Consider the following 12,690-nt stretch of genomic DNA (forward strand, 5'->3'; position numbering starts at 1 on the left):
ATTTTTTCTATTGATTGTGGAGGAACTGTCAATACTTCATCAAACTGACCATCTGCTCAGTGCAGGACACCCCCCTCCCCCTCCCCCTCGTCTTATGAATGTCATCACTGCCACATTATGCACCGCAGTGTGTGTGTGTGTGTGTGTTTCAGTGTGTGGGTGTGTGTGTGTGTGTGTTTCAGTGTTTGAGGGGGGTGGCGTGCGTGACGATGATGATGATGATGATGCTGACGCCATGAGCAGAGGAGAGCCTCGGAGCAGACAGGACCCGGGCTGAGGCAGCAGCAGCAGCAGCAGCAGCAGCAGCAGCAGCAGCAGCAGCAGCAGCAGCAGCAGCAGCAGCAGCGCCTCCACAAAGCGACTCTCTCTCTCTCTCTTTCCTCCTCCTCGACTCTTCAGGGTTTCGGATGCTCCGGCTCGGCGGCAGGATGTGCGGCTCCTCGGCCCTGCTCTCGGTGCTTCTCGCCGGACTCGCGGCGGCCTCCTCGGATCTTTTCGACAACCAGCTGGGCGACATCGGCTACTGCAAAAAGCAATGTCAGCTCACCGTCCGAAACAAAAGCCCCGCTAAAGTAAGTTCTCGCCCCTCCGTGCCGTGTCACGTTCCCCTGCAGAAAAAGGCACCATCGACAGCTTCGTTCTCTCGGTCCGACCGATGATACAAAGTCACCCAACATAGGCAGCGTCGAGAAGACGCTACGTTGTTATTGGAGCGATGGAGCAAATCCAAAACCCCGGCGCGGTTCACATTTGGTGTGCGCAGCGGCAGGTGCTGTGCCATGGCTGGCTCCCAATTGTTTTGTTCTCCCCTGCATCCTCCTGGATGCTACAGATCACAATTGGGCCGGGGGAAAAATGGATGCAGCGCATTTTTCTCCTGCACCTCGAAGACTCGTCCAAAGAAGTGGTCTGCATTGGAGCGCATGACGCGGGAGGTGGCTGCAACAAACTGCGTCAAGCATTTGTCGTTCTTTACCTCGCAAATTGAGGTTTCTGACAGACTCTAGAAATGACCAGTGCGACACATTGTGAAACAACGGTCCTTTATGGACAGTTCGCTCTGCATCCTTCTGCCGGCGGATGATGCAGCTTTGGATGTCTGTGAGTTGCTGCGTCCAGAGCTTTCGCCCGTGGCGGTTGTTTTGCCTCCTATCACCACTTCATCCTCCTCCTCCTCATCTTCCTCCTCCTCCTCCATTGCTGCCTTCAGGTGTGGTTCAGACATCCTGCAGGGCAGCAGGAGCAGCGCCGCAGGGCGGACCACGGTCACCTGCTTCGTTGTGCGTATCGACGTGAGGGTCGTTCTGCTGTATGGAGCAGCTGCAGACATGTCGAATACACCACGGCCTCCAAACCACCCCTCTCTGCCGCCCGTGAACAAACAGGGACCGGCAGTGAAGATGATGACAGGCTGTAATAACCCCTTCGTGGTCGCGGTCAGGGAATCTTTTTGTCTCGCCTGTTCTCAGAGGGGTCACCGGGGGGCGCTGTTTCCTCACTTTGTACAGGGGTTGAAGGCGTTATGACGAGAGGAAGTGCAGTAATGTGCATCCTCCTCCCTCACCACCTATATTTTCCTGGTTTATACCAGTTGCTCATCATCCCTGGTCCCCCCCCCGAACAGTGACTGAAAGCTTCTTATCAACTGTTTGTGACAGGCTGCAATAACAGCGGCCGCACCGTGTCATTTAAGAGATGCCACAACCCATTGTTGTCACGTCTCCCGTCAAGGTTATCTGGAGTTTATCCAAGAGTACAGGAGGCATGTCTAAATTTGTACCCACACCTCCCTCTTCTCTCTGTCTGACTTCTAGGACTCCATCATGAACGCCTGTTACCGTGGCTGTCGCCTCTACTCCATCTGCCAGTTTGTCAGTGGCAACGCCGGCTTCAACTCCAGCAGGGAGGAGTGTCAGGGAGGTGAGTCAGTCCGTCGAACCGCTCGAACAGCTTTGGTGGTCTGGGCTGAGGCCAAAGTTGGAGTTGCCGAGGCTTTAAACCTGGTTAGAATTCTGTCAAAATGAATGACAGGGCCGAATCCTCATAAGAATATAATCCACATGAAAGTCAGTGTCATGAATTTAAACTACATGCAACATGACAACTTACTCCTGTTACTATTACTCTGGCGGTGTCTTCAGCGCCAAAAAGATTGAATCATCGTTTCAACAGGACTTGTGAAGGTAGAGGTCGGACAGAATATATCATATCAAAAAGCAAACAGATTCCAGTTTTTCAAGGAGAAAACAGATAACAGCTACACTAGTGTTGTAGCAGACAGAGATTTCCATTAGCGGTGCGGTCAACATCAAAATGCTGGACGCAACAGCTCTTTTCTAGAACGCTCGGTGGGCATCATGTAGGTCTCTGAGGCTGTTCTCCCTGTCTGAACTGACGTATTGGAAATCAATGATGTGATTTGCCGGTAGCCGATGCCCAGTTGCCCCCCGTTTCAATAACGTCACCGTGGAGCGAATTGTTCACTGCACTGGCCAACGGATGCATCTCACTTGCATCTTTCCCTTTCCTCCCAGATAAACAGCCCGTATCTTGTCTCCTGCCCAAATGACTGTAGTGCTCCAATCCCTCTTCTTCTCTAACCTTTTATTTTTTTTTCACACCCTCATTTGTCTTCTTCCATCTGCCCAGCCTGCCAGGAGGCATACATTAAGCTCCTGGAACAGGAGGCCTGCAGCACCGGCTGTGCCAGCCAGCCCTCTGAGCCCGAGATCAAGAGGAGGAAGGTGAGACGCTCTGCAGTCGATGGCAGCAGCAGCAGCACACACAAACAGTAAATGCGGTTGAAAAAGGCCAAAAGCATCTGAATGCTGATACAAGTGTACACATAAAGACAATGCTGTCCCCCCTCCAGCTGAAGGCCATGACTCTCCGCCCGAAGCCCCCCTCCGTGATGGAGGCCGTGTCCAGTTGGTGCAACGAAATCGTCAGCTCTGCTCAGAGCTTCATCTCCTCCACCTGGACGTTCTACCTGCAGGCTGATGATGGCAAGGTTGTGGTTTTCCAGGTAGGCCCAGACTAAGTGTATTTGCTGCACAGACAGGCTTTGCATTTTGAACACCTTTTTTTTTGTGTGTGTGTCTGTAGTGTAAGTATTAATCTATAATCTGTCTGTTCTAGGTTTAATATTCAAAGATAAATGGTTCAAAGTTATACTCCAATAAATGTTTTATTGTTATCCTAGCAGCAGTAGTGGCAGTTAGTTTGTATTAATAATTAGACTAAAGCTATATCGTTAGGGTGAGCAGCAAACTTCCTGTGGCTGCAACATTGCAGTAAGGTCAACCTGTAGATATTTAGAGAATTTCAATGTGAGTCCTCTTACTGCTTTGGTTCAGCCTAACTTTGTCCTACACATTTAATACCACGCTGCATGAATAAGAATACATTTAAAAATCCTTTTTATATTACCTGCTGCGCTAAATATCATCACTGGCAACAGAGTCACATTTTGCTGAATGTATGTAAAGTGCTTTTCTGCAAAAAATCACGGAAATCTCTAATTTCACCGAGTCACTGTGGCACATAATCATCAAAGTCCTGTCTACAAAGCTTTATCACATCATATGTTTTTAAAGTGGAGGTTAAGAGCAAGCCAGTAGACTTTTTATAGATTATTGGTTGTGCTAACCTCCTCTTCCTGATCAGAGTGTAAAACATATCCTGTTGGTAAGCGATGCTGTAGAGCTTGGTTCGCTGCCAAAACATCTCGGCCCATTTCGGTTGCAGTGCATCAGTGACGGTTGAGTGGGCTAGGGCACACAGCAGGGCGAGGGAGAAGGTGGTGGCATTCACAGCACTGAAAAGTTTTGTTTTTTTCCCCGTGCACTTTAATTGTTTATAAATGTCCTTTTGAATTTATGTCACCGCCCTCAGCACCATGCATATTTGATAACCGGCAGGTTCTAGCTGTGTTGATCTTGCCTCAGGACAGAAACCCACTGCAGGATTTAACAGAGAGTGGACTCTGCTAAAGGACAACGTTACTTCTGAAGGGACTTGACACTTGTGCATGACCTTTCACCTTTAGGGAAATCCTCCTTGTTTGTTTGTTGGTTAGCAGCTTAAAGGACAGTGAAGCGAGTGCTTTGCAGGAAAACTTAAAAACGTATATCTAAAGTTAACGCAGAAACCACCTATACATTAAAGCTATAGTAGGATTTGGTTTCTAACCACCACACCATCCAACCATATCCTCAGAATTTCAAAACCTGCGTCTTTCTCAGGGGTTTTCCCCTTTCGAATAATGTGACTTTGATGGCAATTTTAGCTACATAATTAAAGGGCTCAATGGAAAATGATAGTATTTAGGCACCGTAACCCATACAGAAGGGCTTCTGCATAACAGAGACTCCTTTATATGCTGAAACTCACTCATAGGTAGAAGAAAAGCTGGGTGCTTTCTGTCCGGTGAGGTTTCACCTCATTTATAAAGACGCAGCAGCCACAAAACATGAAATTATTTCTTTTGGACTCCATGATGGATGTTTGCACTTTATGGCAGTGACTTGCAGGCCGCAGCGGCGAGGGGAAACCAGGCTCCACGGTGCTGCGAGGAGACTATCAGGCCTGTGTTTAGTGGGCAGCTGGAAAACCGCCACCAACTCGACAGATTGACTCTCTGAGCGTTGAAACAGTAGAAAGAAAGTGCAGCTTCGTTAAGGGACAGCAGAGGGGGATGAATGAGCCAATGGTGCATGCCATTCAAATTATGTGGATATCCTATAATGAGCTGTCTGTCTGTATACACCCCTGTCTGTGGTAATGTGTGTGTTTGTGTGACCTGAGAACAACTAGCTGTGTGCAACGCCAAGCTTCATAAAAACCAACCAGCCAGCGACCAGTAGCGAACCAGTGGCAGCAGTGAGTTCAGTTTTAGGTCATGAACAGGGTTTTGCCCCAATGAAGGAACAAATGAAGAAAACTTTCATTTTCAATCAAAAGTGAGACATAAGACTTCCCCCTCCCTGTGTTAGCGAGCATGTCTGCAGAAACAAATTGGACTCGGTGTAAGAATACAAGAGAGAGAGAAGGTCCAATCCCATTTCTTCTTGACAATTGCATTAGTCACCCTGAATGAATATTAGAGAAGTAATACCCCTGAGCGGAACTGAGAGAGCCGGTGATAAACAGTAACAGTGTTTGAAAGAAGCGCGACTTTGACTTATAATGCTACACTAAAATAGAAGTCACGGTGTGTTCCCAGGTTCGTTCATTCATCCAGGGACGAGATACTGATAAGTGACTTAAGCCTGAAATGTATGTACAGTATTTACTGGCACATTAATGACAGTTAACATATTCTGATGCAAAACCCATCTTTATTGAAGATGTAATTTTGTGTACTATACTACATAGTGTACAACTATGGTGTAAGTAACTGTAGTGTATTATCAAGGTCAAGCTGACACCCCCTGATCAATCCCAAGTCAGTCTCAGCTGACGTCTTACCTTGTATCTTATCTGCCAACATGAGAGGGGGCTGCGTTTATCACCTATGCTGCAACCAGCCACCAGGGGGCGATCAAGGTGTTTTGGCTTTACTTTTGAAGAGCTGTCATGTCATCCACAGTCATTGAACAGAACAGAACATTAACCAGAGACATTTTATTTTTTGTTTGGGAAGAGGGTTCAAATTTGAGACACAAAATTATTTCAACTGAATTTTTGTTGTTTATTGCTAAATCCCTGAAAAGGTCTTTTTTTAGCTCTGGACTCTAGTCCAGAATAAGGCTCAGTAATATGTGAAAGCAGCTGCTAAAACAGGTGAACTGCAGCTTGACTGATGGAGGTATATATACTGCGAGGCGGTCATTTTGAACTGATACCCCCGATCAAGTACACAAATCTTCAAAAAACCAAGCAAAACAAAACAATGTCATGTAATGCAATTTTAGGATTAAGACAGACTTTGCAACCATTCTCCCCTCTCAGAATGGAGGCTAATGATCCAAGTTAAACCAGAATAGCAGTCAAAATTCAAAATCTGTCCTATTTCTTTTCCCCAACATTTGTAAATCTAATAGTCAACCCACTGTGGTCGTTTCAAAAACATCAAAATGCTGTATCCAGTTTTATAATCAAACCAAAAAAGAGAAGGGAGTTTCTGCACCACTCCTCTGCCTGAAGCCCTCTGTCTCTTTATGGCTGTAATGTTACTGAACTCTCAAGCCCCTCTTTCATTCTCTCTCCTCCCTCTCCCCCTCCCTGCCTCCCTTTAAGCCAGAGCACCCTTTGCCCTCCCTCTCATAATGCATGACAGATGCAGGTCAGGCTGCGCGCGCTCTGATGGTTAGACCTCTTTAGTCAGCAACCAATGAGAATCGTCCCTCTCACATCTACTCTTGCCTCTCCCCAAACTTTACACGGGCAAAAAAACCACATCTGGTTCCGATGCGCTTTGTCAGAAAACATCGCTCGCGACGGGTAATAAACCTGGCCGAGAAATAACTCCCAACAACAAAGGTTCAGAGGATTTGAAGTGTTTCAGGAAGAAAACTGTCTCAAGAGGCACCGTCAAGACATTATGATTCAGCGTTTTGTTTCTCTGGAGACGTGATTAAAATCATTAAGTAGAAAACAGATCAATCAAACTGAATTTTGCTGGTCCCACATTGTAATGTATGGATCTGGTTAAGTGTCTGAATCAATAAACACAGGGAGGTTGACACTACTGTTCTGAAGGGGTGTGTGTGTGTGTGTGTGTGTGTGTGTGTGTGTGTGTGTGTGTGTGTGTGTGTGTGTGTGATTTTGCTGAGGCCAGCACTGTTGCCACAGACTAGAGCTGCTGTCGTAGAGGAGGGAGGGTCAGCAGTGGGGAACCAAAAATCCCCTTTTAATGAGTTCTCCAGGGGAACCAGAAATACTGTGCACATAATGAAACACACAACAGTGCAAACACTGACAGCGGGCTCGCTGTGTGTGTCTGTGTCTAGCAGTAGCTTTGAAAACATTTCTTCAGAGGTGCCGTCCCAGTACAAGGGGTTTCACTAAACAGATTCGGGCGGGTGAGGAACATACTGTGCAAAGAATGGTAATCATTTATTAAATGCTCCAAATTACATGAAAACACAATTGTCACATTGCTAGTGCTTTCAATATGATCCAGGAGACATATTTTTTTATTTGGGGACAGAAGTTCAAAGACAATGTGTAGAAATATCTCCTTTCACGCCCTTTTACCAGTTAAAACACACTTGATCATAATTGTTCTTGGTACAATTTGGCCACCTAACCATGATCTTATGGGAGAGTATTTGGGAAGAAAGTGAGAAGAGGAAGATTTTTTTTCTTTTCCATTTTGCATTTGCAAACTTGAAACTTCCAGATTTGAAGTTGAAGAATGTATCAAACTTGATGGACCGGACTTTATTCTCAATATTCTGAGTTTATTCCTGGCAATCTGACTATATTCACGAAATACAAAAATAAATCTTCCTCTGATTTAGTTTGACTCTCGACATTTCCACTTTATTGTTGAAATGCAAAAGGAAAATAAAAAATATGATCAAATTCTTTTTCATGCCAGGCCCTAATACTCCTCCGTCAGAGGTGTTGTCAGTTGGCAGACTGTTCGTCAACAGGACAACTGGCTGAACCAGATTTTGAGCCACGAATCGGGCAGAGAAGACAAAGGGACAATATTTGATTTCAAAATTTTCAAATGGCCAAAATTAATGCTAGGGCCAGCAGCTGGTTAGCTTAGCTTAGCATAAAGACTGGAAACAAGGGGAAACGGCTAGCCTGGCTCTTTCTAGAGGCAACAGACGGTGTCAATATCCACCAGCTCTCCACCAACCAAAAACACAGCTTGTCTTTTTTTTTGGGGGGGGGGGGGGGGGGGGGATTTCTGGCATGCTGTTTTCCCCCTCGCTTCCAGTCTTTACGCTGAGCTTGGCTCAACGCCTCATCTCTATTGTTGATGCACAGACAAGAGAATGGCATCCATCCATCTTCTCATCTAAATCTCAGCGAGAAAAAAACAAATAAACTCATTTACCCCCGAAATGTCAAACTTTTAAAGTCTGAATCTTCAGGTTTGCTCCCCCGGCGTTTCTCCTGTTTGATTCATCTCCTGTGCTGTTTCGCTCTTTTCCCCTTTTGCTTTCCCAGCCAACAATTTTTAGTCAGAGCTCCTCGGACTCTGTCCTGTAGGCTCTGCTGGTGAGTTACTGTGGTGAAATGAATTGCTGCCGCGATGGCTGAGTGTGTCTGCCGTCGGTTTTCCTTCCTCCTCAGAGCCAGCCGGAGATGGAGTACTCTCTGCCTGAGCTGCAGGCTCCTCGATCCAACGTGGCGGACAAGCCCTGGCCTCAGGTCCACTCTCACACCCAGAGACCTCATGGTGAGAACATACACACATTCATTAGAGAGCGCATAGGGTGTTGTTGCAAATGTCTCCAACTGAAATCTCTCCTTTTTTTCAATGTGCCGTGTTGCAGGTGCGAGGGGACATGGAGAGAGAGGAACGTCCAAAGCAGGAGGTAAAGGGAAACACGCGGTGCAGCACACAGACGACCCCACCGCTGAACACGACTTCCTTGGCTGCATGTCAAGGTGAGCTGGAGCTCCTGTTGTTGGTCTACAATAGTTCGGGGCCTAAATGCAAACACGGAGAAGCAGCGTTCAGTTCTTACCCTCCACATATCTTGAATAAACTCACAGAAAACTGCACGTTTGCTGTAACTCTCTGTTCTTTTGAGTCGAGGTATATAGGTGTAGCATAACTTTGACCTTTATTTCTTTAAAAAAATATCCAATATCTATTTAAATACGTTTTGTTACAAATAAGAGAACTAGTCATCTACATAAAAACGTACTGTATATCATCGCCAATCATTTTCTAAAGCAAACCGCAGGTTTCATGGCCCTGCTTTTTCTTCAAGGCAGTACAAAGTATGAACTTGTGTGTGACTGATGAATACAAAGTTAGACATGGTATTCATAAAGATCTCCGTCAGTCAGTTTCACGTGTCAAGAAACACCCTTGTCTGGACTGGAGAAATAATACAACTCAATGATCTAAAAAAAATCTATTTTAAAGTAGATGGTGCTTGAAAAACACTAGGTTGATTATTTATCTCCAATAAAAATAACTAAAAAAGATTCCCGGCATCACTGAAAATGTGTCAAATGTGGTTGTGATGCACATTTATTTACATCTATTCTACTAACATGCAGTAATGATACAGTTTCTCTGTACTTCTTGGCCTCCTTATTCTCATTCCCTAACTCCGTCCCACTCTCCTGTTCTCCAGACGCTCTGGCCTCCCGCGGTGGATCTTAGCGGCCTGTCTCTTCCTGTCCATCATGGTCATGTTGTGGCTCAGCTGTGCCAGCCTTGTCACCGCACCAGAGCAGCACATCAAGACACAGGTACACACACATACAGACAGATGAACACACGTCATGTGCACACACAACAGAAGCTGTGACTTTTACAGCTCAAGGTTTCGATCGCAAATTCCACCGTTTATACTCGACTCGGCATGTGCTGCTGTGAGAAAGGGGCCAGTGGGGTTTCTGTCAATTCAGTGTGCACACATCAACTAAGTGTACGGTCTGTCCAGTTAAGTGTGGGCCTGTGCTCACGTGTTTTAGGATATTTCCATGTCTTAATTTGGCAGAGCCCGCATCTCTCATCCACAACAGTTTGCATGCTGAATTATGGCATTTCTTTTAAATCCCTTTACAGACACGAGGAGGTGTTTGTCATCTATAGTCTCTAATCTGAGTGACGTGCATTGTTAAACCATGGATTTTTGAATCTTGAACTACCAGGCAGCAGCTACAAACAAACACGCACACATCTGGTGCACATCGCTGCAGTCTACCGTTGAAAATCACAGATAATACTTCAATCTCCTTTTTACCTCAGTGACACCCCTGCGTAACGTCTGTTCCCGTCAGTCCTTTGAAATCTCTTTCAAGGCTCTGGGTTATCGGGCATCTTCATCTGAGCATTTTCATAAGAATCATTGCAGGAACTGTCACTTTATGCACACACGTCAAGGCTCTTTGACAATTTGTTTCTTCATGCAGCCAGATCTAACTGAGTGTAGGAGTCAAGACATGGTGGGATGTAGCACTGCAGATTTTCTCCCTGTTGCCACGTGTTCTGTCTCTGTGTCTTTCCAGCTGAGTATCAACGGAGATAAAGAGTTCCTGGACAATGCCCACAAGGTCAACCCGTACCACATGACTCCCGTGATCGCCGTCGCCGTGAAGCAGTCAGAGGAGAGCCAGGAGGCGGGGCCGCTGCCAGTGAAAGTTGACCTCAACAAAACATTTGTTTAGAAAGGACCAATGGGAGAGCTGGGCCAGTCTTGTTGCCCCCAGGATAACCACGTCTAAAAGTCTGCGGCCCATCAGAAGAATTTTTAAAAAAACATTTTTAACAGCATGGCACCCAACTGTCTTTTGAACCTATCTTACTGAAACATATAGCTTGTGTTGATCAGACTGTTCACTTAGCTATGCCGGTCACTTCATTTCCTTGTACAGTCCAAATATGTCCATCCTCAAATTATCCGTACTAATCAGCCTGCTTATTGCTTATTGATAAGACAGCGCTCTAGTCTCAGAGCCATGCTGGAGACGAGCAGACAAGGGGGGATTACAGCTGAGAGCTTTCATATCATTTTTCACGTCTAGTGTGGACAAGAGAAGAAGAACACTAAGATTAATTTTAGATTTAATTTTCCTCATTCTCACAGGGAGTTTGGGTGAATTAATGGATTACTGAGAGCAAAGAAAACTAGTAAAGAAATGTGTAAAAGAGGAAAAGGAAAGATGAATTCCAGGTGAGCACTCACCTACAGAGAGCAGATACTGTAGCTCACACTATCAGCGTTGTGAGCTGTTCAGTAATGTTTTTGACAATGGTTTGAAAAATTGTTTTCAAGGTGTTTTCCGTCTTGCGCAGTGGGAAACAGTTCTCTGGTGAGCAAACCCTTCTCAGCCAGTTCAGAGTAAGAGAGGCGAACAGAAAGGCTAACTTACTTCAAAAAGATCTACTTTTATCACCTTATACCTGTGTGTGTGTGTGTGTGTGTGTGTGTGTGTGTGTTTGTGTGTGTGTGTGTGTGTGTGTGTGTGTGTGTGTGTGTGTGTATGTGCGCGCGTGTGTACTGTACATGTGCGTCTACAAACAGCACACATTCATTGATGAGTAACAAATCCAGAACTGGAAATGGATCAAAAGTGACACCTTTATTTATTTTCTCCTCTATTTATTATGGAAATCATCTAAATAGTGTTACTGAAGTGCCATGTACAGTTAATTCATCATACAAATGTAATTTCTCTGGATGTAAAATACACTGTAACAGAGTGGAAAGAGACACGTCGAGAAGGGAGATTGCACCTATTGCTGTATTGTCATTATTATTATTATTATCATCATATTAATGCACTTATATCACGTAAAGAGTTCTTAGCTGTTATGCTCTGTGCCATGTGCTTTCTAATAGCTATTTTGTATATCCTAGAGGAGCACATATACTGAAGGAGACCTCTGTAACCATGTGTGACGCAAAGCTTTCGTCATAGACCTTTGTTCCTCAGCAGAGTTGCACAGTCTTCAGAGAAGAGCTCGTGGCTTCCTCTCAGTGCTGTTGATGTCCTGTAACGCTCCTTTAATCCAGGCTATGTAGACAATAAACCGTGCATGCATGTGACGCTTTGATAGTTATATCTTAACCGCCCGCCATGCCAGTATGGCACAATCTCTACTATAGACGTGGGATCTCTTTGTGTTCATATTTACTGTAATCATTGACTAGAATGTGTAGCGAGGAACGAGAATATTTTGGATTTACAGGAGGGACTCGCGAGTTTCATTAACATCTGTGCTGATTCAAACGGAAGGTTTACCGAGTATGACAATGCATTTCAAAATTGTATCGTTTCCTTTTTACCGGTCTGGATTGTTTCCAATGAAATGAGATGAGATGACGAATAAAGTGTTTTCACTGTAAATAAATCCTCATCAGAGCCGGAGTTTAAGGGCATTTTCTCCTTTTGTTTTCCTCCGAGAATAAAAAGAAAGTTCAGGCAATGCAGGCCACGGAGTCGCGTTTCCGCCACCGCGCGGCACCGATCAGCTGATCAGCTGGTCGATCAGCTGATCAGCTGGTCGATCAGCTGATCGATCTATTGGCATCGCTCGTCTTCGCGCGCTATGTTCAAGCTGCATTGGCCCGTTGCTCGTCGTGCTTCCACTGCAAGCTCCCTTTGCAGGACACGCCGCAGGAGAACGATCGAGCTGTTTGTGTTCGCGTTTCAACTCCCCCTGCCGCTCGCCGTCCTGGAGGAAGGTTCCTTGGCACATCGACTGTCTGCATCATCAGCACGTGTGATCCGAAGAAGAGCAACAGAGAACCACACTCGGGCGGAGCCGCAGGGAAGTGTAATCTCTCATCTCTCATCTTTCTTTCTTTCTCTCTCCTGCTGTGCAATCTCTTACAAATGTGACAAGCCCAATCCTGGCAGCCCCCGTGGACACGCACATCCAGAGTCCAACCCCAACTTTTGAGAAGCCTCGTGGTGAAGGCTTCATGGAAGGACACACAAACATTATTATCGCAAATATCAAATAAAGAAAATATATGTGTAGTGGTCCTGACTGAAAGAATAATGAAGAAACTCTTATCCAGTTTGATAGCAGGCTGG

The 12,690-nt window shown here is 45.5% G+C and overlaps 2 protein-coding genes across 2 annotated transcripts in view; both read left to right on the forward strand.

Moving 5' to 3' along the window:
• slc35a3a (solute carrier family 35 member A3a) overlaps window positions 1-328 on the forward strand; it is a 28,827-nt gene extending 28,499 nt beyond the window's left edge. The window contains exon 9 of the transcript XR_007032006.1: window positions 279-328. The gene's annotated coding sequence lies outside the window, so the exon portion shown is untranslated. The remainder of the gene's footprint in view (window positions 1-278) is intronic.
• Window positions 329-407: 79 nt separating this feature from the next.
• tmem59l (transmembrane protein 59-like) lies at window positions 408-12,018 on the forward strand. The gene is made up of 8 exons (XM_035647303.2): window positions 408-572; window positions 1,815-1,920; window positions 2,650-2,744; window positions 2,873-3,025; window positions 8,257-8,362; window positions 8,460-8,574; window positions 9,276-9,393; window positions 10,156-12,018. The coding sequence occupies exons 1-8, from the start codon at window positions 408-410 to the stop codon at window positions 10,312-10,314; spliced, it is 1,017 nt and encodes a 338-aa protein (XP_035503196.1). The 3' UTR covers window positions 10,315-12,018.
• Window positions 12,019-12,690: the final 672 nt, after the last annotated feature.

This window comes from Scophthalmus maximus, chromosome 13, assembly GCF_022379125.1.
Source record: "Scophthalmus maximus strain ysfricsl-2021 chromosome 13, ASM2237912v1, whole genome shotgun sequence".
NCBI lineage: Eukaryota > Metazoa > Chordata > Actinopteri > Pleuronectiformes > Scophthalmidae > Scophthalmus > Scophthalmus maximus.